General features: G+C 39.8%; 1 protein-coding gene across 5 annotated transcripts in view; it reads left to right on the top strand.

Moving 5' to 3' along the window:
- Positions 1 to 25,887, top strand: part of CFAP99 (cilia and flagella associated protein 99) — a 175,910-nt gene that overhangs the window by 76,137 nt on the left and 73,886 nt on the right. For all 5 annotated transcript variants that reach the window (XM_074276858.1, XM_074276854.1, XM_074276857.1 and 2 more), the window contains one exon: positions 15,879 to 15,991. In XM_074276858.1, the coding sequence (XP_074132959.1) occupies positions 15,879 to 15,991 (113 nt within the window). The remainder of the gene's footprint in view (positions 1 to 15,878; positions 15,992 to 25,887) is intronic.

Raw genomic sequence — 25,887 nt, 5'->3', positions numbered from 1 at the left:
TTACTTTTCTTTGTGACCAAAAGTAGTGTGAATTTTTTCTTCTGATTTGCTTTCTAAGCTTACATTATTCTACAAATCTCTTTCCATGGGTCTTTTATATTCCTCATATAAATGTTTGATAACATTATAGAATCCAAATTTAAGAGTTGAAAAAGGACCTCAGTGGATTTCTAACCCACCTCTTACATGAAATAAATCCTTACTATGACATACCATGACAGTGGTCCTCCCAGGCTTTAGTTGAGACCTCCAGTGAAAAGGAGCCTTCCCTTCAATTGACAAGTATTTATTAAGTACCTACTGTATACCAAACAAGAGAGAGTGTGCTGAATTGGATAAAAAGCTGGTCATGGCATCCAGAACTGGTTTCAAGTTCTACCTCAGACACAAACTGGTTGTGTGACCTTGGATAAGTGGATTATTTCTTAGACCTCCAGGCAACTCTGTAGGACTATAAGTTTCAAAACAGGGGCAACCCGGCATTGTAGTCATCTGGAGAACTCCTAACAGGAATGAAATCACAGTTGTAATTAAAAGAATAATGTGTGAGATAATGGAGATCCAAAGATAAAAATTAAACTTTACCTTCAAGGAGCTTACAGTCTATCAGGGGAAGTAACTAGGGTCTCTCAGATATTTGCATAAGAATCATCATCTGAGGAGGGAAGAGTCTATATAGGAGGCAGAGGAATGATTATCCAATTCATCATGCCTATGCGAAGGGCAGATTTGGTGAACCTCAGGTCCTGGAAGATGAGAATTTTTTTGTCTTCTGACTCAACTTGAGAGCCAACATGTGATTTTGCAATATCTTCAGGGAAAGGTTCCTAGAAGAAAGACTCTTAAGAAGTAGATTGTGGAGCGGACCTGTGTTCTTGAGCATGTCCCTATTTCCAGCTTGCTGCATTAAGGCTTTAGAGAATTTATCTCTCTTCTCTCCTCTCCTCTCCCTACCTCCCTTCCTCTCTCTCTCTCTCTCTCTCTCTCTCTCTCTCTCTCTCTCTCTCTCTCTCTCTCTCTCTCTCTCTCTCTCTCTCTCTCTCTCTCTCTCTCTTCCCCACCCCCAGCCAATAGGTGATCTCATTTACCCCGTACATCAATAACTTCTCTTATTTCTGCCCATCTACTTGGATAACTGGGTTGATTTGCCCTTCAGTATTTGCAATAGTCCTTGTGTAGCCAATACTGGGCAAGAAGGATTCCAAACTTTCACACAGAACTGCTGGTCCTTCCCTATGAAGAGCTGCGCTCAAAAAAAAGCACCTTGAACTCAAGTTTAACACCACTGGGAGAGGCAGGCAGATGATTCTCATCTGGTATCCCCTCTTTAAAGATAGAAGGCCAACGTAATGGCCCTGATCTCCTGTTCCTCTCCTGTCAAAAGTTCAAATCTCTCTCAAAGAGGTGTGGGTAAAAGCCTGGATTCTGGAAACTGCTCATTATTGCTACAGACTCATATGGACATGCACTTAATTGACATGGGCAACACACACACACACACACACACACACACACACACACACACACACAGAAATACAAGATAATTGTGGAAGGGAGCAAAAACCATTGTGGTAACCAGGCAGGAGAAGTGGATAAAGGTAATCTTCTGAAGCTTTATATATGAAGAAGAATTTGAGGTGAGCTTTGAAGGAAGTTAGGGATTCTAAGAGGCCAAAGTGAAGTGACTTGGGGGACTACATGCAAAGGCACACGGATAGGAAATGGAATATTACATGTAAAAGATAGAAAGTGTGTCAGCATGGCTAGACTGAAGAAGTCGGAAAGGGGAGTAATGTATAACAAGACTTTAAAGGTCAACTGGAGTCTGAATGTGAAGGGCTATAAATGGCAAGCAGAGGATTTGTACTTTATCCTAGAGGTAACAGGAAGCCTTTAGAGCTTCCTAAGCAGGGGAATGAAAGAAAAAAAAATGTACTGTATTCTCATTTGATCCTCATTCCTGTGTATTATACCCATGTTACAGATAAGAAAATTGAGAAACAGTGAAACAGTTTCTTTTTGAAAATTTAGATTGTGAACTTCTGAGGTCAGGGACTGCCTTTTGCCAGCCATCTTGATCTACTTTTGACCACTGGCCCGAGATGGCTCTGGAGGGGAAAGTGAAGCAGGTGACCTTGCACAGCCCTTCCTCACTCAAATCCACTTGTGTGTCATAGCACCACCTCCCTGATATCATGGTCCTCTTTGAGAACGGGGAACAAAACCACTTCCTAGTGCCTAGCATATAGTAGGTGCTTCCTACATTTGAAGTGACTGACAGATAGACTGAATTCAAGGTTATACAACTAGAGGGTCTATAATGTAAAGGAAAAGAGAGTTGGAGCAGGGGGACATTTGGGGTAGCTGAAAGAGCACTGAGTTTGGGGGTGCAAAGACTGAGAAGACTTGGGTCCAAATGCTGTGTCTGCTACTTGTTAGCCACAAGTCATTTAGCCATATAATCCTCAGAATTTTTATCCATATTACTTGCTGTCTAGGGAAGAGGGTAGGAGGAAGGGAGGGAAAAAAATTTTAGAACACAGTATTTTGTAAGGGTGAATGTTGAAAATTGTCCATGTGAATATTTTGAAAATAAAAAGCTTTTATTTCAAAAAAAAAAAAAAGCATCACCATCCATAAAGATAAAAATGTTAGACTAAATCATCTCTCAGGTTCTTTCCAACTTGTCATGATGCTGATACCCACAGATGTGCAGATCCTAATCTCCAAGCACCCCTGAGCTGTCCAGACTCCACAGTCCCAGACACCATCTTTCTAAAGAAGAATAAGAAATCATCAAATAACTTAATTGCAATAATTGATGAGACCAGACCTGTGCACTGCCTCTCATCATGGCTCCTTGGGCCCATCACTGCCTGGGGCACTAAGGGTAGGCAGGACCCAGACCATCACCCTCCTTCCCTCCTTTCCCCTGCTTCCCCTGTATCAATCACTGAATGCTCTCCTTCATCCTGTCACTTTCATCCTTTTCAGAGCTCCACACCCCTGCTGGCTCAGCCACTCAGACCCTTCAGGCATACTTTAGCAAAATGCCAGCCTTCTGTCAACCCCCTTTCCTTTACCATACCATGCTGAGACCAGTTTCTCAAGATGCATATCACAAACCCCAGGTCCATGATGCTTAGGAAACCGAGGGGCATCTGTGTGCCCCTATGGATAGCCTCAGCCTTTCCTGGCTGACATCTTCAATGTCCTAGGATTCTGAAACCAGTGATAGGTCTGACACATTGTAATCAGGATAGAGGCATTTTCTTCCTCTGAACCTCAGTTTCTTCAACCATAAAATGGGAATCATAATATTTAACATCACTTGGATACCTACCAGGGTGGTTAATTTAAAAAAAAAAAAAAAAAGCTTTATAAATGTGAATTATTAAGGGTGGAACCAGAATTCTCAGTGCTATTACATGTTTATATATTTTAAGATATATCGGTATTTGTCTCATTTAAGTTGTAAATTGTGGTCCATTGTTAGCTATTTCTTTTGCAATTCCCCAGCCTTTCAGTCAGCTCTCTATACAAAGTAGGTGCTCAGGATTGTTGCCTAGCAGATGGGCCGACAACCAGTGCTTTTCTAAATGTCTCATACTAAAGTGAGAAATTTATTTTTAGGGTGTCTGAAGTGATTTGACTCCATTAGAGACTCATTTTTCATTCTACCTTCTTTTCTTGAACTGAAATTTATTCAACCTGGAAAAAAAAAACAGAGATAAGGAGAAAAAAAAGGCTTCAGAATTCAAGAAGTTGTTTATTGGATCATAGGATGTTAGGTCCGGAAGAGACTTCAGAGGTCCTCTAAAATATAACTCCTTTATTTTATAGAGGAGGAAATTAAGGCTTATAGGGAGAACTCATTTGACCTGTCACAAGTGACATAACCTGCTAGGATCTGAATACACGTTCTCTGAAGGAAAATGCATTGCCCATTTTGTGTCAAGATTTTCGATTCATCTCTCTCTCTCTGGTGGAAATCAATTTTCTGGACTAAATTGGAATTCTCTTTAAGGATCATAATACATGTTGTTATTATTAGTGCTAATAATAATAATAATCTTCCACTAAAGTGTTTCCCTATGGCTCATGGGGAGCATGAGAACCCTATGTCTCAGGAGTAGAATCCCAGTTCCTACCAACCTGGAAGGGTTTCAGTTTCATTCAGACTGTGTATCTCTCACTCAAGCACCAACATCACTCAGCTCACTCCTTTTAACCCCAGAAACTCATGCTTACCAAGTCATAGAGGTGTTGCAATCTACATCAGTGAAAGACCTGCCCTCACCAAGAAGTCAGAGATCTTCAAAGTAGTGGTAGAAATAGGAATGATAGCTCCCATTTTAATTACACATTAATTAATGAATTAGTCTTTCCTCAGGCACGACAGATGGCATCCCCACTTTTAAAGATGAGGAAACTGAGACTCAGCAAAGGGAGGGGAACAATCATCTATTAAGCATCTTCTGTGCACCATATATTATGCTAAACACTTTTCCAAATTTATCTCATTTGAGATAAATCCATTAACTTTCTTATGGTTACACAGCTAGTAAGTGTCAGAGCCAAAATTGAATCAGATCTCTAATCAGGAGCCCAGGAATCAATCTTCTGTACCAACCATGCTACCCAAGCCAGTGGCAGAGAGTTAGCTGGCCAGCCCTGGGGGAGCAATGCCCAGCCTTTCCTGGAGCCAGGCTAGTTCAGTATGACATTACCACCATTACTTCAGCTGTCCCGGGAACATCATTCCCACATGTAGCTCACTGGCTGCTCTGCCCTTCTAGGAGAGGGAGCTTCCCTGCAGTGCCAGCTTCTCCTCAGAAGCTGGTCATTGTGCCAGGCATTTTGTACACGATGAGTAAGCAGACCGAGGTCTGTGATCTCCGGGAGGAATCTTATTAAGCTACCGAGTTAACTACAGATCTTCCCAGAATCAGATGACAGGTTTTGATTGAAAAAGAAATTTTCAGTAAGAGTGACATCACACACTCAGAGCTGACCTTTCAGTAAATATTAATTAGCATCCTACCATGATAGTGCATTGCCCTGATGCTGGGGGAGGGGGGTGCACAACAACAAAACAAAAAACATATACATGTATGCATATATATGTGCATATGTATATGTGTATGTATATTCCCTGCCTTCTGGGAGCTTATGATCTAACAGGGAAGTGCATATAAATTTATGTTCAGTGCATAAGTATTAGACTGAGCAAGGATCACTTCTGGAGAGGGAGGGAGAGAGGAGTCAAAGCCAGAGCGAGGGGCCATGCAGAGGAGCAAAAATAAGCCACTTCAAGCTGAAAGAGTGAGTGTGCAGCTAAAGGAAAACTGGAGATGTTTGTGAAATCACTGTTAATCTAACACAAATTGCTTGCCCAAGATATTTTCATAGATCATCAACTCAGATCTGAAGGAGACCATCGAGGTCATTCTTCCTTGTATACCTGAAGAAACTGAGACTCAGGTCATGTGACATATCCTTGCTGTGACATATCCAGCAAGGTGCAGAGCCAGGATTTAATTCAGGTCAGGTGACTAATCCAACACTTTTGGACCATTTTCCAGTCAAATGTCTTTGTATTCTGAACACCTTGTATAGTGTCCTTTACATACATGAAGCATCTATGACCTTATCTGGGTAGGAAATTCCCAGTGGGGGAATTTCCTCCACCAGCAGAGACCTCATTGCTTATGTATAGCTTCTAGTAAGTTCTGATTTAGTTAAAAAAAATCATGCCTTGGGAATTGTTTGAAGCACATAAATGTTCAATGATTTTCACAGGATTAAATGTCAGAGGTAGGATCTAAACTCATGTTCTACAACACCACTCCCTGTGTCTTGTACAGAGTGAACATGTAATGCTTTTGTCATGGTACCTTATTCCCTGTTTCCCCTCCTCACACTATGACATCAGAGCTGCCAGGAGCCCAGTTTCCCTAAAGGTCCCCAGACAGCAGCCAGAACAGGGCAAAAGAGTCCCCTTGAAATATTGGCAAGTCTAGCCTATCCTGTGATCTCTGATGTCCTGGGCAGAGCCTTACTCCTTGACCAGTGTGGTTGGAACTTTTCTAACAAAGCAGTTATAGCTAAAAATGCCCAGCATAATGGAAAATGTACTTTGGCTTCCAAGAACAGGGTCTAAATGTAATAGGTCAAATCCCATTACAAAGCATTCCCAAAGTCAGTCCACATGGGTTTGGGGAGATATTGGTGGGGGAGCATAAACTTGGGCTAGTTACTATTATAATGTTCCTAACCATGAGCTGCTTCATCTGTAGAACAGGGATAATCCCATTTCTCTGCCTACCACCCAGGGTTGGATGAGCATGAAAAAGGATAATAGATGTAAGGTACTTTTAAGCTGTCAAGGGTGGCGTAAATGTGAGCTCTCATTATTATGATAAAATGAGATAATGTATGCAAAGGGTTTTGTAACTGAAAAGTTCTGCATCATTTCATAGAGCTAGAAAGGACCTCAGAAGCCATCCAGAACTCCCCCCTCATTTTACAGATAAGCAAACTTAGAAAGTAAAGTGACTTGCCCAAGATGACATAGGTGGTCCTCATTAGGGGTGACATGTATGTTCCAAAGGTCACAGTGCAATTTTAAGTTAAAATAATTTAAAAGAGAATTTAATATGAGCCATACCTAACCTATATACATTAGATGTATATTGTGTGTGTGTATATATATATATATATATATATATATATATATATATATATATATATATATGTTTATATACATGTGTGTTGCATTTACATGTGTGTAATATATATGAGGGTCCCAAAGGTCTTAGAATACTTTTAACATATGAAAACTTGGAAGTGCACTAAGACTTTTGCAATGCTCTCTCTCTCTTTCTCTCTTTATATATATATATATATATATATATATATATATATAATGTCTGTGTGTGTGTATATATGGGTGGATTAGGCACTATGAATGTACAGTGAATTCTAACATTGCATAAGAAGAAACCAGAAGGCAGAGCCAAAATGGCTTCCCTCATAATCAACACTAGATCAAGCCTCTGAACAGATTTTGGAGTGAAGAATTCACAAATATTTGGAGTGTAACAAATTTCCAGCAGAAGATATATTGGAAGAACTTCAGGAAAAGTCTATCTCAGTTGGGCCAGGGGGACATGGTCCAGTGCAGGTACAGCACAGGAAGCCCCAGGGGTGGGCCTCTGTACAGTGGTAGAATCTACTGTGAGGCTCTTAGCCAAAATACAATAATATTGGCTCCTCTGTCCTGTCTCAGAAGGCCAGTGGATCAGCAGATTAGCTGTGAGACCTCCAACCTAACTATAGAAAGCAAATGGTGAGCTGTGAATCCCAGAATAACAGATAGAATCTGCCCAGGCCCACCCAACACAGTAAGGAAGCCTACAGCAGCCCTAGCACCAGTGCAGCATGAAGCCCCTGTAGCAGGACAATTTCTCCTGTGCCCTAGTAGCAGATTTCAATCTTTAAAACTGAGCAAAAAAGCAAAAAGAACTCTGACCATAGGGGGCTACATATGGAAATAGGGAAGAACAGGCCTCAAACACTGAGGACACTAAGGGCAAACAGCCTCTACATGAAAATTCAAAGGGGGAATCTGAACTGGTCTCCAACTCAAAAGGGGCTCTTGGAAGAATTCTATAAAAAGAAAACAGACTGGATTTCATTTTGAGAAACTATACAATGCTTTTATTAGTGACTCCACATCCCAGAAACTAAGATCCAGCTTTTTAGCATCAGCATCCTTCCAGTGATGCTGTCTAACTACAAATGATGGAATGCCATTGCCTCGGAAGAATGAAAGTTGGAGCACACTCAAAGGAGACAAATCCTTGGTGGATGAGAGCAGGAAGCAACATATCAGCACTTGGAGAGTAGAGAAGCCATTATAGAACCAGGGCCTCTATCTGGCAATCAGCAACCTTTCCTAAATCATACTACCTTTCTATTAGATTATTAAGGAATATCCATTGCCAACAGGGCTCACCCAAGAAACTCAGCTGTAATCATCCATTCCAATCTCAAGTGATCTACGGCAGTATTCACAAGGCATTCAAGTCTCAAGCATTTTGAGGAGTAAATAACTGATTCTTCATTTCATAACTTCATATATTTTTGACACTGTTCCCTGACTATGAAATTACACATTTGTCATTTGTTCTCAGAGAGTAAAGAGGGTTGTGAAAATGAGCTATTTTTATGATCAGAAAGAGGGCATATACTCCAGATGGTTCATGCTCTCGAGACTTCCTTAAAACATTAAAGGGATGGCAGGGAGGTAAAGGAGAGAGAATACTAGATTAAGAATTAGAAAGCTTAGAGACTCTAATGGTAGATGTGGCATGAAATTGCTGGGTGATTTCCCAGTTAACCCACCTCTCTACCTCTCTCATCTGTAAAATTATGGTATTAGTGGATGATATTGCTGGCTTCTTCTTTTGGTATAGAAACAGAGCCATATTTTCAGCCTAGTCTGGGTCTCATATTCTACTTCCTTACCACTAAACAGAGACACAGAGAAACACTCCCGGTCCACTCTTCTGGGGACAAAGAAACAGGCCCCATTCTCCTTATATCAGTCCCAAATGGACTGAGTTTGCACTGCCAAGAAGCATACTTACTAGATAATGTTGAGACTTTTAAGATTCCTAACTTTCTGTGATCCTATGATTCTGTGACTGCTTACTAAAAGCAAGCTGAGAAAATTCCCATTTTGCTTCTAGGCATTTTCAAAGAGTGACAGATAAGCCCCCTCCCCCTTTTTCTCCATTGTTCCTAAGAAAAGATTTTGATCCAATTTAGCTTATCCTCGGTCACACAGACACAAGGTTGGTCTCCTTTTGCTAACCATCTCCTACAATTCTTCTTTCAAGTCATTTACTAAAATTTCTCCATGAGTATTTTTAGTCCCTTGCTCTAGGGTGTAACATCTAGGGCTTTCCGATACATTTCTTGAGGGTAAAGTCATAACTCAGATTGACTGATGTACAGTCTAGACTGCCTAAATCTAAGTTAGAATCATCCTAATTAATATACTCCAGTCTAAGTTAGAATCATCCTAATTAATGTACTCCCTCCTCTGGTATAGGCAGGAAATACAACCATAATGCATAAGGAGGTGGAAGAAGAGCCAGGTCTACTATTAATTGTCCCCTCCTTCCTGACCCAGATGCCCTTCCCAAAGGTTAGCTGATGGAACACCCAAAGCATTTGCATAAGGAAGATTTCAGGTTACCCACAGAGCTTATCCTCTCCTACTAAACCATTTCTGCCCCCTTACAACAAAGGCTATGGCCAAGGTTGCTTCTACTTTCAATAATAACCTTTCTCCTTTTCCCTAAAATCCCCTGTAAATGCTACCTTCCCATGTAAGAAAGGGGTATACTATTCATCATGATGCTGATTACCTACTTTCCAAGGCTCTGCTGGCTTCCCTTAGTTGCCAGGCTATAGGAGATCTTTTACTTAAGTACTTCAACTTTATGTTGCTCATTAGAAGCTTTTATTCTTTGGGAACATAACCCTTTTTGTTTCAGAACCCATGGTCAGAACCATTCTCTCTTCCCATGTCTCAGCTATTACAGCAGAATTTGGAAGCAACCTCAAAAGCAATCAGACCTTGCGGGAGTCCTGAAAATACTGCGACATTTTCAGAGCAATCACTTTTAGGAGAGTGTACAATAAGACAAATTTATGTCTCATAGAGATGCTGAGTCAGCATGTCGAGGCCACTGCTGTCTCCAGAACAATTGGCGGATCACACTGTCTTGAAGATGATTCTAAGGATCTTAGAATATTCTCCCTCAGTTTAAACTTGCAGATGCTTGGCATTCTCAGTGCTTTCCATCCTCCCACAGAAGTATTGAGATCATCTTTGGCAAAGCCTTACTAAATATGGAGGAGAGAAAGAGAATGAAAGGAAGAGGTGGTAGCTGGGATTTATCACCTTAGAAAATACTGAGCACAACGGGGATTTTCCCAGATTGCTTTGAGGAGTTAGCTGCAGCATATTAAAGGTATAAAGGACTTAAATATTACCCTGTACTACTATGTGCCACACAAACCAGTGACTTCTTGTAGGAATTTATGTGTTTCCTATTGTGTCCGGTCCATTTGGGGACTGGAACAAAGGAAGTGTGTCCCTGACAGAATCACAGGATGTTGAGCTGGGGAAGAATTTAGAGGTCATCTGTTCTAACCTCGTCCTGTGTCTCTTGGTTCTTTGTTGGGACTAGGGCTAGAGAACGGGTGACTGATGACATCAGAGAAACAGGAAGACTCAAATAATCATAAGACTTAGAGGTAGGAGGGAAGCTGAAATCCAGAGTACTGAAGTAGCTAGCCAAAGTTAATGCATGTAGTAAAATGAAGAGCTGGTTTTTGAACCCAGGTCTAAATGGGAGGCTTGGTGCTCTCTCCTGGTTCCCTCTTCCCTCCCACTGTTTCTGTGAAAGGTGAGAGAATAACAAGAAGTCAGTTACCATCAAAGCAAATGGGCTGGCAAAAGGACCAGTAAATGAGAATGCCTTGGGGAGAGGGTGGGACATGAAGAACATAGTAACAAGAAGTCTACCAGATCTAAGTGAGCAGACATCAACCATCCAAGCAAAAGTTAATAAAAAATAGTCAAAGGATCAGTCAACAAGTATCCCTTATAATCTTCTATGCTTAGACATTGTGCTGGGTACTGGGGTTATACAAATGAAACAGTACATGCCCTCAAGGATCTTATATTCCACTAAGAGGAGATAGATGGACAGGAGCTTTGCCCTAAGTAGTGCCAGGGCTTATGAGTAGTCTCAGAGGGCAGTAGATTGTCCTGGCAATTTGGCAGGAAAGGTAATGTTGGTAGAGGGGCAGGTGGCAAGATGCCCACACCTCTTGGATGACTAAGTGGAATAAAGCATGGTTAGAGAGTCTGGGACCAGCTAGAAATAGAAAGCTGAAGTAAGGAAAAGGGTCTGAACACAACCAAAAAGGTTCATACAATTTGTCACTCACAGGAAGCTGAATGTACCAGAGTTTTTAAATTAGAGTGGGTGGGGCTAATCCCATCTCTCTTGCTCTTCTTGGATAAGTAACAGCTGTTACACCTGTACTGCCCGCTGAATGAGAAGAGAAATGAAGCCTCCTAACTTCAGGAGACTGGGACATTCATTGCAGGACTGAGAGGAGAAAACAGATGGGGGAAAAACAGGGTTGGCAAAACCCTCTTTCATTATTGCACGGACAGTTGAAAGCGGAGGAAAGTGATTGAAATTTTACAGGGGATTTGTGTTTGGCCTGACCTTGATAAATCAGAGAACCCTTGAATTTTACTGATTAGTGGCTTTCTTTCCCTAGGAGAATCTGTGTTAACATGTCTGCAGGAAAAACAAAGCTAATAAAAATTTGAACATAAAGAATAATAACCATGTAAAGAATACAAATGGAATTCATATCTAAGCCTCTGTAGCAAGAAAACAGGGCCATCCTCTTTTTCTGTCCCCAGAGAGATCATTCCCTGGTTCTGTATAAATTATTCACAACATGAACAATGGAGTAAAAGTTGCAAAAGTCAAGTCTGAATGTTGTGTCTACAAACACATCAACTCTAGTCCTTCATGTGCCACGTTTCTGAACAAAACAGTAAGATGGTCACAACTCCCACATTGCTTGGCCCAGTTACTCTGGCATATGCCCAACAGTCAATGCCCTGGGCACCAGCACTGTAATCTCAAAGATAAGGACTGTGATTACCATCCTCCCTCTCTCTATAGGCTTGTATTTCTGTTTTCCAATCAGCACCTGTGGCATTATGGAAAAGTAAGTCCTTTTCAATAATGAGATGACTCAGGCCAGTTCCAAAGACAAGTGATTAAGAGAGCCACTTATACCCAGAGAGAGGACTGGGGGAACTGACTGTGGGTCTCAACATAGCATTTCTACTCTTTTTGTAGTTGTTTACTTGCATTTTGTTTTCTTTCTAATTTTTTTCCCTTTTTGATCTGATTTTTCTTGTGCAGCAAGATTATTGTATAAATATGTATACATATATTAGATTTAATATATGTTTTTAAAACATGTTTAACATGTATTGGATTACTTACCATCTAGGGGCAAAGGTGGGTAGAAGAAGGGAAAAATTTGGAACACAAGGGTCAATGTTGAAAAATTATCCATATGTATGCTTTGAAAATAAAAGGCTTTATTTTAAAAAATAAGCCTTTCCCCTCAATTCCATGGAATTCCCATGTAATTGTGGAAAAGCTCCTCTCCTTCATCACGCATATCTTCTTCATCCTTCCTTGATTATAAAATGTGCAGTCCCTGCGAATTATACTAGATATACATTGAGTCTGTAGATACACATTATATTTTTATTGTTGTTGTTCAGTCGTGTCTGACTCGTTGTGACCTCATCTGAGGTTTTCTTGGCAAAGATGCTACACTATTTTTCCATTTCCTCCCCAAGCTCATTTTATAGATGAAAAAACTCATGAAATCAGGATTAAGTGATTTGCCCAGGTCCACACAGCTAGTAAAGTTCTGAGACTGAGCTTGAACTTTGGGAAGATGAGTCTTCCCAACTCTAGATCTGCCATTCTATCCACTGTAATACCTACCTGCTAGATCCATAAAATTACACGGTGTTTATATATGAAGTATATATGAAGGATCAAGATACTTAGGCTACTTGAAAGTACATGTGGTACATATTAAATTATTGCATTGAGTAAATAAAACACCTAAGTAGATATAGGTATGTAGTAGACTAAATCCACAGGACCATGTACAACCATTTATATGTAAGTATTTAGTTATATATAAATTATTTGTTATGTATATTTATTTAGTTATATGTAAGCATTGTAATGCAGATATTTACTATACACACTATTTTATCAAGAGACTAGCTTCCCCTAAAGATGGCACATGTCCAGACTATTTGGGGGGGTATTCTTGCCTCATCGCCAGTCAGATAAGTTAGGGACGTCTGTGGTGATTCACTGTCACGACTACACTCTCAGTCTCATTCCACAGCTGAGCTAGTATTCTCAGGACTAATAGCTGCTAGCCCCTGAACTTGACATATGGATGGCTCTGGTTTTATGAATGTTGCTGTCTCTAGCCACTAAGGAGTCAGGCTATCTAAGTGGCTTCTGTTGTTCTCTTCTGGATCCCATATTTATATATTGGCAGGAAAGGAGAGATTCTGGGTTATCTAGCTTCTCCAAGCAGAGGTTTTCCCCAGACTAGGACACATTTTTCTTGCTTCTTCAGTGCCTAAGGAGTTACCAAAACTTGGCTTCCTTTCATCCAAATTTTGACCCAGATTCTTCCTAAAAGGGCCGTAATCTGACACCAAAGTCTTTCTGTAACTGGCAAATCAATCCTTCTGGGTAACAGACTCTTCAACTTCAACCTCAAGAACAACCTCAAGTTGTCCTCCTCTTATTCACTAGGAAGGCTGACTACCTTTTAGATGATATATAATTGCAATGCATTGACTTTGCAGGCCCCTGGCCATTCTCTGGAGAGATTTTACAGACAAATTATCTAGTTTTTTCACTTCTTGATATGGAGTGACTCTCTACCTGTTCAATATCTAGAGTTTTTCCAGGACACCTAAGATTTTGTAGCATTGTTTTAGCCTGTGGCTAATGGTAATAGTGACTCTCATACCTCTGTTTGTTGTTCTCCTTGCTCTTCTGACCCCTAAAACATGGCCAAATAACATATGTCTCTTAAATGGTCTTTTAGTTAAATGACAAATTGGTTGTGAGTCTCTTTATCTTCCACTTGGTTGAAAATTCCAAGGATGTGGTTGTGACCCAAGCATCAACAGTTATAGAAGAAAATCTATCGCATCATTCTTGGTAGCATTTTGGACAGGAACTAGAAAAGCTCATGCCGACCCCAGCGAGCTCTCTTAAGTTCAGCAGGCTGTTATTTGCACCCTGGATTTCAAGCCTCTTTGAGAATTTTTTTTAATAATTCTCAAGAACTTCCTTTAATAACTTTCTTTCAACATCTCAAGTACTCCCTAGCAGTAAAACCATAGACCAAAAATGTTGTAGATTTTGGGCAGAACTACCTAAAGAAAACTCTCTTATTCCATCTGAGATCACAGCCCAATCCTGTATTTTGTGGCAAGGCTCCAACTTCTGCCATTTTCTCAACCTCATAATTCTCTCTTTTGATTTTTATCATGTTTCATGCTTTGTCATCCTGCATCTATTCTATCTGCCAGTTAGTCATTTGTGGCCAATATACCAATGGCACAGTCTCTGGGAGAAGTCTCAGGCACTCAACCTCACTTTTTTGTGTTAATGGATTTAGTCCCTTCTTGTCACAGGATATAAAAATATATCTTCCACGGATGTAAAGATAGATGCAACGCATAGGGCTCTGTGTACTACAACTTTTACAGTCATGTTGATTTTACCTAGCAGATAATCAACAATCAACTCACAGTTAGCCAGAACCGTGAACAATTTCAGGTCAATAAAATCCAACTGTAGAGCTTTTTCAAGAATAGAGGCCAGTAATGTCTAGACTCAGGCTCAAGCTAAACACAGTAACTTCTATGTAAATTGAAATATAAACATAGTAACTTCATAGTAAATACAGTAAACATTCATAACTTCTGAATCAAAGGCAAGATTGTCCATGAAGTCCCTGGCTTCTTATGGTTATCCCTCTTTTGATACAAAACTCCTTTCTCTCAGGCCATCCAAATAAGGTTGGAACAGTTTTCATTGCATTTAAGAGGAGACTAACCAGGTCCTTAAAAACCTAATCACATTTTCTATTTAGGGTTCTCCTCTACCATATCTCCATAGCTAAGACTCAAGGGAGGCTTTGCAGGGCAGTATAATTCTTCCCAAGTCTCTGATAGCAGCTGCTGATAGAAATATCTTCCGTCCCTGACAATCTCCCTGACTGAAGTTACTTTTGTTGCTTCTTTGTCTTTAGTCAGGACTCACTCCCTGTTGAAACTCTGCAGAAATAACACTTGTCAACTGATAACGTTAGAACAGCAGCATCTAACATCCTGTTGCCATTTCTCATGTGTTTGTATCTTTCTAAATATGATATGATTCTCCAGACAAGCCAGTGCTTCAAAGCAGCTCATGTCTCCAACCACCTTCTCCATAGTTACTGAAAAAGCATTTCGAGAGTATTTTTGTTTACTGTTCTCCAAACCATGTTTGTGTCTAGGGCCCATTGTAGCATTATAATAAAGTAGCTCTTTTCGATTGATACCCCTGCTTTGGACCCGTGGCATTATGGAAAAGTGAATCATTTTCCTACTTCTTTTCTTTGTGGCACATATGCTAAATTACTTTCCTATCCTCAGGGAATTTGCATTTTTACAGTATTTCTGGAGAAGAATTACTTTAAAGCAAAGGAAGGCATTACTAAGATGGAATTTCAGGCATCATTCGGGGAAATATTTCTAGATGAGGAGGTGCTCCTTTACCTCACAATTTTAAAAGCAGTCACCTACTCCATTCCCTGATTAGCTGAAATAAATACAATATTCTTAGATAATAAGTGTTCCCATTTGCATCGGATTTTAAGCCTTACAGATGCTTTCCTCACAAAAATATTGAGATTGAAAAATGCCACCACTGCTAGAGAAACTCAGGCCCAGAAAGCCTCAATGGTTTGTCCAAGGTCACATAGATAATAAATATCAGCACAAAGATATGAATTTAGATTCTTGACTCTAAAAGTGTAAGAGATCAATAGGAAGAAACGCCAGATGAGTAGATGAGCAAACTGGAATTCAGACAATAGAAATGACTGAGTCAAGCATTTCATATGCAATAACTGAAAAGTCAATATTCTTTCCTCAGTTCCTCCAGTTTTTCTTCAACGTCATAAATTTGACCACATGGATAAAAGATGAATGGAGTTTAATCTATGATGCTTCTTATGTAAAGAAAACCTGGATTGAGCCATTGTTGAAGTGAGTAGCATCAACATAAAAGTAAGTTGTATTATCCTCACACCACAATGGATGGGACCCCACTCTTCCTAAAATGACAAAACAAGGCACAATTTCACGTGCCTTTCCTCCTGTTTGTATCGACAGCATGGGAAAGTTCTCTTGGGTGTGGGACTATGTTGGACCTGGCTAGAACCAGCTCACAATTATTAAATTTTCAGTGTGAGCATTTACATCTTGACACTGTGAATCAGGGCTTAATTTATTATTATTATTATTATTATTATTATTATTATTATTATTATTATTATTATTATTATTTATCCACACTTAAGAAAGTGATGAAGAAAATGTTAACAATTTTATATTTATTTAATATTATATTTATAATAAATTTACTATTATATTTCATTACATTTAATAGTGTGTTTACTAGCATACATTACCATCTCTCAAACCAAGAGCCATGTTAAACATTTACCAGAATACCATTACCTAATTACAAGTCTCTGAAGCCCTTGGTCCATCTCCTTTAAGAACTCACTGAAGAATTAAAACCAGCTGCCTCGCTCCTTGAAGGCACTTCTCATTTCAGTAATTTTTTTCATTTGGATCCAACTCTCCATGACCCCATTTGGGGTTTTCTCAGTAAAGATTATGGAGTGTCATGTTCAACTCTTTGTGATCCTGTGCACTATAGCAGACTAATACTGTGCATGGGGTATTCTTGGTAGAGATACTGGAGTGGTTGGCTATTTCCTTCTCCAGCTCAGTTTATAGATAGGGAAACTGAGGTAAAGAGGGCCAAGTAACTTGCTCATAGTCACACAGCCAGTAAGGATTGAACTCATGAAGATGAGACTTCCTGATTCCAAGTTCTAACCCACTGTTTTACTACATTAGCCAGCAAGATGATACAGTGGATAGTGTTGGGCTCCTAAACTATAAACTCCACATAGACGGGGATCCTGTGTTGTTTAACTTTTCCTATGTGTTTGTTGAATGATATATAAGCACTTTATCCAGGTAATCTTTGATTCTCGTAACACCCCTGTGATGTTTCCCATTTTACAAATGAAAAAGCTGAGACCCAGAAATGACTTACTTGCCGAAGGTCAAATAGCTGCTTAGTCATGGAGGCAAGACTCAAAGCCAGGTCTTTTGACTCCATGGAATTCCAGTAGTGGAAAGATCACTGGATTTAAAGCAAGAGACAAGAATTCTGGATTCTACATTTTACCATTGGGGTGATCTTGAGCAAATCACTTCCTCTTTATCTTAGTTTCCTCATCTATAAAATGTGGGTGACAATTCTTTAAATTCCTGTATTATCAGGTCATAAGAACAATGTTCAGTGACCGTAAGACACAATACCAACACGACTTACTATTGTACTGTCTTTCCTCTGCAGTGTATAAGACACTGCTGTGCAGAAGGAGAGCTCTTTCTCCAGCTAAGGAGATATAACATATATAAGAAAAATGGGGAAGTATGTGATGTAATAGAAAATGTCTGATCTGGGGCCCTGAAAACTTGAGTTCTAGTGCTGGTAGATAATTTTTGGCAAGTCACAGTCCTACTCTGAACTATAATCTTCCTAATCTGAGACACAGTTTCCCAAAGCCCCATGGCATCACACAGACATAAATCAGAATTTAATAAGTGTTTATTCAATAAATAATCAATGTGTAAAATGAAGGGATGGACCAGATCTCCAATTCTCAAATTATATCATTTCCTGCTTTTGTACTTAACAACACACTCCCAAGACCTCCTGTGCCTAATAGCTCTGTAGAAGTTCAGATGTTTACCCCCTTCCCAAGCTTGTCTACATCTTGGCTCCATGACTGTGAGATACAATTGATATTGATATCATCTTATAAGGAAGACTGGTTAGTTTTTCACATAATGCCTGGAATATATAATGCATAAGAAGGGAGGAAAAAGAAGGGGACAAGCATTTATTAAGTACCTACTCTGCACCAGACACCATGCTAAGTTCTTTGTAAATATTGTCTCATTGGAGGCTCACGGCAGCCCTGGGAGAGGGGTTTTACTATTAAGGAAACTGAGGCAGCAAGTCAAATGTCTGAAGCCAGACTTAAACTCAGGTTTTCCTGACTCCAGGCCCAGTGCTGTAGCCACTGTGTAACCTCTGATCAGATTTACCAAATGAAAAAGGCTTTGAATAGGAACCCGGTGCTAGGCCATTTACAAGGTGTGAGATGAACACTTGGAATGGCTCATGAGCATGTTGTTCATGGTTGTTTAATTTTTTAACCACAGTAACTCTTGGAAGACCTTCCACTAAGGTGCAAACTGCACAGGTGAATGGATTGAATGGCCTAACAACACTGAAAATCCTTGAGTATTGCCCTCTTTTATCAGCCGATTCCTCATCTGGGAATTCATGCATCAGGACTAGATGACCTCTCCTCTAAATCTGGGTCCTGTGATTCTGTCACTTTTTCGATTCCTCATCTGGGCCAACACCTCCAACCTCCCTGACAAGGAGGCAGCTCCTTCCCTTGCTGACCACTTCTGATTGTTGAAGAGCTCTTTCTTAGATTATACTGAAATAAGAGCTGTGTCCCTGTGGTTTAGGATTATAGATTTAGATCTAAAAGGAAACCTAGAAGTCATTTGTCATGGTTATTTTACAGATGAGAAAACTGAGACCCAGGGAAGTTAAGGCTGAATCAGAATCCAAACTCAAGTCCTTTGGTTCCAGACCCAGGGGTTTTCTGTTGTGCCATATGGCCCCAACTTCTGTGCTTAAGGGACACACAAGTTTTTAGTGTTTACTGGACTTAGTCAAGGGGAAAAGAGACAGTGGCAGTAATGCATTTGGCACATTCTGGGAGTTTTAAGGATTTTTTTTGACCATCTACAAAGTTAGGGATGAAGTATATGCTGAATGAGACTTCTGTTCAACCCAACATTTTACTAGGAGGAAATTTGGAACATGGGAAGGAAAACTAGTTAGAATGATGTCACAAAGTTGGTAGCAGAATTGAGATTAGAACCTGGCCCTTCTGATTTCTAATCCACTATTCTTCCCACTGTACTACCCTGCCCAAGGTGGGAGCGGTCCAGTGTTTCATGGTGAGAGAGCTAATGTCTTGTGGTTTCATCTGTAAAGATCCAAAGAAAACTGAGACGTGGCCCCTGCCCTTACACAGCTCACAGACCAATTATAGAGAAAATGCACATTAAGCAATTACAGAAGAAGACAGTATAATACAAGGTACAAAGTTACATAATTAGGAAAAGTACATTTGGAATTTAGAAACGTGAGCTATGCTTGTAGTTTGAGCTAGTCAGGAAATGCTTCACCGAGGAAATAGAACTGAGCCTTGATAGATGGGTCTGTTATAGTTACTGCAGATCCATCCTGTAAATGGATGTCTTGAAGACGCACAGCCAACACAACCAGATCTAGTCTGGACAAATTAGTGTTATCTTTCAGAGCAGAGGTCCCTGTGGAAGGTAGACACATTACAGCGATTTTGCCATTGTTCACATCCACATTCTTACTCTAGGAATTGCCTTCAGAATTCAATTAGAAGAAACATTGGTCCCATTTCTCAAGATCCCCAGCTCATTTGCTGTCTTGTAGTCACGCCGTTATCTGGCAGGTTAATCACTATTCTCTTTATAGGACTTGGCTCTGAATAACTTTTGACTACATCCAAAAATCAGAGTCACCTTTAAAGAATGAAGATTTGAGACCATTAAGGATATTCAGAAGGATGGGCCCAAAGCTCTGAATGCCAGAGCCTCTAAAGTGAGGAAAAGTCATTAAATGGTGTTGGTAAGAAGCTCAACAAGAAGCTAATAGCTGGGCCTGCAGGCACTCATCCCATCATTGGCTCTTCTCCCTGTGCTCCCTGATTTGCCCAAATTTCCACATTACTTACCTCTGTGGCTCCAGATGGACAAGACCTGCCCAGAGGAGCACTATTTGGTGTCTTCCAAACAACCCAACAAGCTTTCATTAAAGACCTACTTTATGCAAGACACTGGAGATGCAAAAAAACAAAAAACAAACAAACGGTCTCTGTCCTCAAGGAAGTTATTTTCTACTGCAAGGAGGCAATATGAAAACAGATTAACAACTTGGGAAAGACTTTGTATAGGATATGGGGTATACAAAGCCCTAGGTAGAGGGGAACAGGAATATATTCCAGAAAAGACACATGCAATCATCACAAGAAACTGATGCTGAAGGGAAAAAACCAAGGATACCCATTTGGCTCACTTGCTGCAAGGTGATCTGTGCCCACTCTTGTCTTTCTGTCTCAGATCCAGTGTCCCCTCAGCAGCAGAATAATAGTGGTTCATTTAGATGACATCAGCAGTTTGTCACAGCTTCAGGTTACTTTATTTTTTTATTAAAGCCTTTTATTTTCAAAATATATGCATGGATAATTTTTCAACATTGACCTTGCTAAACCTTGTGTTTGAAATTTTACCTCACCTCTCCCCACTCCCTCTCGTAGATGGCAAGTAATCCAATATATGTTAAACATGTTAAAAATATATGTTAAATCCAATATATGCATACATATTTCCACAATTATCATGCTGCACAAGAAAAATCAGATCAAAAAGGAAAAAAATAAGAAAACAAAATGCAAGCAAACAACAACAGAAAGAGGAAAATACTGTGTTGTGATCCACACTCAGTTCCCACAGTTCACTCTCTGGGTGCAAATGGCCTTCTCCATCACACAACCATTGGAACTAGTATCAGTCATCTCATTATTGAAAAGAGCCACATCCATCAGAATTGATCGTCGTATAATATTGATGTTGCCATGTACAATGATCTCCAGGTTCTGCTCATTTCACTCAGCATCAGTTCACATAAGCCTCTCTGTATTCATCTTCAGGCTACTTTAAATAGGCTAGCTAATTATACCAAAGCAGGCCCTCCCATTTCCAGGTGATTCAAAGTTCCCAGTGCCAATGCTGCTGCTACCACTGATGGCCATGACCTTGAGCGAAGGCGCCACCATTAGTGGTAACTTTGAAAAGGACACATGTTTTTTCACATATTCAACTGAACAAACACCTGTAACCTATTGTTTACAGAGCTCTATGCTAGGTACTAGTGAGCCACCGACTTCACAAGGTTTAGAAAAGGCAGAATCCTTGCCTCTCTGAACTTTATAGTCTTAAGAAAGGGGTATGAAATATATGTAATTAATTGCACCTCTGTCTATGGGAGCTTGTGGAATAGAAAGAGCCTTTTAAATTGTTGTTCCTGTAGCCAAAGGATGGGCAATGGTGGTTGACAGGACAGCCTATGGAAAAGAGAATTTTGCAACCTGAAGACTTCCAGTTTGTTATTCTGCCCCCAAGAATTATCAGCAGGACCCACTCTTTTTATTCTTACTTTGTACCCATATCAACACCAGTGAAGAAAAGCAAGGATGGGGGAAAAGTCAGCATTCTACAGGCGTGAAAAGATGCTATCTTGAGTGGAGATGGTATATGAGATAAATTGTCCTCCTGCTGGCACTCCTTCCATTCTACTTCATAGTGCGCTGCTGTCTTTGACTAATCTGTTTCAAAACTCTCTTTCCATCTCCTGCCTAGCCTTTGGTTTGGTCACCCCAGGAAGCCCACGCCACTTTCTGCCTGCTCTGTTACGTCCCTAATTGGAGCACGACCTCTTTCTCCAGTGATGTGCTTTTTTTTTTCCAAGGCCTGGCACCCAATCCTTTGCTGCACCCGCTCCCCTGTCCCTGGAAGAATTGACTCTGATTGAGTTAAGCTAATCCTTTGCCCACTCCAGGCAGGATTCTACTGAAGGTAGATGGATTGATACAATCTGGAATCAATACAAAGTCTAGCCAAATACACTGGAGATGAATAATGTGTATTCTTCAACCTTTACAACATAGCACATTTACTTTATGTCACGCTTGATATATGGTTTAGCTCCTTACATGATTTATAATCCGTCTTAGATACTATTCTACTTTGTTTCTTTAAGGATCCATGATTTCATTCGCATAGCTGCTCTTTCCATCAGTATACATCTTAGCCCTTCCACCTTAATAAACTATGTTTATGAGTTTCTGCTGGTGAGTTCCTCCACACTTAGCTAAGCAAGTCCTCCGTCACTGAGTCCACACCCCAAACCTTTCCAGTTTGACGGGGCAAGGCACAGCCTGTGAGGATCCAAAACCATCTCCAAGCCACACATTTGGGGAAAAAATGCTATTATGTTTGAGGTTGTTATGAAGCTTTTCAATGACACACATCATAAAGCTATCTAACTGGGTTAGGTGCACTAAGCCTCAGTGCCAGGGCTTGCCAGGAGCACAGCTTAAAGACCCTTAGCCTAAATTCAAGGTCAATTAAGGTCATCATCCTGCCTCAGAGTTTTCGGGGGATACTTGGAGAGAGATCATGCTGCACTGGGAAGTGATGTTAACAGCTTAGATGCGGGGCTGAGGGCTCTGGGGAGTGTCTCATGCATCAGAACAGAAAGTTACAGCTACCTCAGCAAAGGTTACCTTTACACGTAGGGGTTTATTGTGGTGCATACATCAGAAAGATGAACATTGCCATCAGATCTGTGAACTCAGCAATCTGAGGCTTTATAGGAACAACAAATTCTATGGCACATTAATTCTGAGACAATTACTTTTTCATCATTGTGATTACTTCAGAGTTCAATCCAACAAATGTTTATTTTTTTATTTTAAAATTTTTTTGTTTTATAATAATTTTTTATTTTTCAAAATACATGCAAAAATATTTTTCAACATTCACTCTTGCAAAATCTTGTGTTCCAAATTTTTCTCCCTCCCTCTTCCCCTCCCCTAGACAGCAAGTAATCCAATATAGGTTAAACACGTGCGATTCTTCTAAACATCTTTCCACATTTATCATTCTGCACAAAAAAAAAAAAAAAAAAAAAAAAAAAAAATCAGATCAAAAGGAAAAAAATGAGGAAGAAACAACAAGCAAACAAACCTTATAACAACAACAACAATAAAAGCATAAATACTTGTGATCCATATTCAGTCCCCATAGTCCTCTTTCTGGGTGCAGATGGCTCCTATCACAAGTCTGTTGGAATTGGGCTGAATCATCTCATTGTTGAAAAGAGCCAAATCCATTAGAGTTGATCATCACATAATCTTGTTGCTGTGTACAATGTCCTCTTGGTTCTACTCACTTCATTCAGCATCAGAATCTCTCCAGACTTCTCTGAATCATTCTGCTGATTGCTTCATATAGAAAAAATAATATTCCATTACATTCATATACCATAATTTGTTCAGCCATTCTCATCTGATGGACATTCACTCAGCTTCCTGTTCCTTGCCACTACAAAAGGGCTGCTACAAATATTTTTGCACATGTGGGTCCCTTTCCCTCCTTTAAGATCTCTTTGGGGTACAAGATCAGACGGTACACACAGTTTGAAAGCCTTTTGGGCATAGTTCCAAATTGCTCTCCAGAATGGTTGGATCAGTTCACAACTCCAACAACAATGTACTAATGTCCTAGTTTTCCTACATCCTCTGCAACATTTATCATTATCTTTTCCTGTTATCTTAGCCAATCTGAGAGGTATGAAGTGATACCTCAGGGTTGTCTTAATTTACATTTCCTGAATCAATAGCAATTTAGAACATTTTTTCATATGACTACAAATGGATTTAATTTCTTCATCTGAAAATTGTCTGTTCATATCCTTTGACCCTTTATCAGTTGGAGAATGGTTCCCACAAATATTTATTAAGCTCTTACTAGGTTCAAGGATTCAGCTAAAGCAATCTTCATAGTTTTATCCAACTCCCACTGGTAGTGGTCACTGCTCAAATCTCTTACAAGTCTTTCTTCAAATCTTTTCTTTGGGCTTCCTTTCTGAGTATAAATAATCTGTAATAATAATAATAATAATAACTCAGTATAGTGCTTCATAGGACAGCTACAGTGCATATACACCAGTGCATAAACAGACCTGGAGTTGCAGTGAACAAATCTGGAGTTGGGAAGATCTGAATTCAAATTCATTCCCAGACATTTACTACTTATTGTTTCTCTGGAAGTCATTTAACCCTGTTTGCCTTAGTTTTCTTATCTGTAGAATGACCTAAAGAAGAAAATAGCAAACCATTCTAGTATCTTTGCCAAGAAAATCCCATGGACAAGTCCAGGAGACCTTGAAAAGTAATATACAACTGAATAATAAATAACAGTTATAGTTTACAAAACACTTTATATAAATAATCACACTTGGTTTTCAGTTCAGTACTGTGAGGAAGGCAATGTAGATATCATTACTCCATTTACATTTACCAAAAATCAGATTAAGTTATTTGCCAGTTGCCATATTGTGAATAAATGGCGGTGCAAAGACTATATCAAGACCTTCCAATTCCAAGTCCAACACCCTTATGTGTATGAGTCTCATCTCTCCTGTTGTAGACCATAAACTTCTTAAAGGCAGGGACCATGTTAAATTCATTTTTATGTCTCCTGAAGCCTGTCCAGGACCTACCTACCATATCATACCACTAATGTAGCCTGGTGCAAGGAACACCTTTCTTAGCAACCAATCCATTAATAAACAATTATTAAGCCTACTCTATGCTGGACACTGGAGTAGGACAGCCTGAAAATTTGTTTTTTAAATATTTCGATGACTGTATTTCAACCTAATTGGTTTCCTTAGTAATCTTAGGTACTTTATTTCATGCACCTAAAAACATTATTCTGTATTATTGTTCTGTAAGAAATGACCAACAGGAGGAACACAGAGAGGCTTGGAGAGACTCACATGAACTGATGCTGAATGAAATGAGCAGGACCAGGAGATCATTATACACTTCAACAACAATACTGTATGATGATCAGTTCTGATGGACGTGGCGCTCTCCAACATGAGATGAACCAAATCTGTTCCAATAGAGCAGTAATGCACTGAACCAGCCACACCCAGTGAAAGAACTCTGGGAGACGACTATGAACCACTACATAGAATTCCCAATCCCTCTAATTTTGTCCGCCTGCATTTTGGATTTCCTTCACAGGCTAATTGTACACTATTTCAAAATCTGATTCTTTTTGTACAACAAAATAACTGTTTGGACATGTATACATATATTGTATTTAATTTATAATCTAACATAGTTAATATGTATTGGTCCATCTGCCATCTGGGGGAGGGGGGGAGGGGAAGGAGGGGAAAATTGGAACAAAAGGGTTTCAATTGTCAATGCTGTAAAATTACCCATGCATATATCTGGTAAATAAAAAGCTATAATAGTCAAGTAAAAAAAAATTATTCTGGGAAGGGATCCATGCACTTCATCAGATTGCCAAAGGGCTTCCCAACAATAACAAATGGTTAAGAATCCCTGCTCAAGAGGAAGGAGGAAGAGGGAAAACACATAAATAGAAAAACTTTAAATGACAGAGTTCTGAGCACAATCCCTGAGCACCATTGTGGCTCTCAGTGTTTCTCTTCACTTGGTCTCTCATGATGGGTATAGCTAAGGGGATTTGGGTTCGGCTGAGCCTGGGTTAGTGCATCTACAGTTGAGGAGAGAAGCCTTGACCTACCCAGAATCAGCCTGTAGTTGAGGGCAAGGTCACTTTCCTGAGTTTCTCAAATGGGTTATTTTATATACATTGGCAGAAGTGTCCCTTTATTTACTCTGGTGTGTTTATCACAGTCCTGATCAGTATACATCATCCCTCAGCCCCCGATTTAAATGGACTCAGTACAAGGGCTGTCTCTGATCTTTGAAGCCTTATAGACCTGGCTTTCGGAACAGCACCTGAACTCCCTTCAAATCATCGTCAATTTTACAAATTGCTTTCCCCACCATAAACCTGTGAACTAGACAGTACAAATCTTATTATGTCCATTTTGTAGATGAGGA

The sequence above is a fragment of the Sminthopsis crassicaudata genome, chromosome 6 (genome assembly GCF_048593235.1).
Source record: "Sminthopsis crassicaudata isolate SCR6 chromosome 6, ASM4859323v1, whole genome shotgun sequence".
In the NCBI taxonomy this organism is placed as follows: domain Eukaryota; kingdom Metazoa; phylum Chordata; class Mammalia; order Dasyuromorphia; family Dasyuridae; genus Sminthopsis; species Sminthopsis crassicaudata.
The sequence above is the reverse complement of the archived record's forward strand: the minus strand, read 5'-3'. Positions and strand labels throughout refer to the sequence as shown.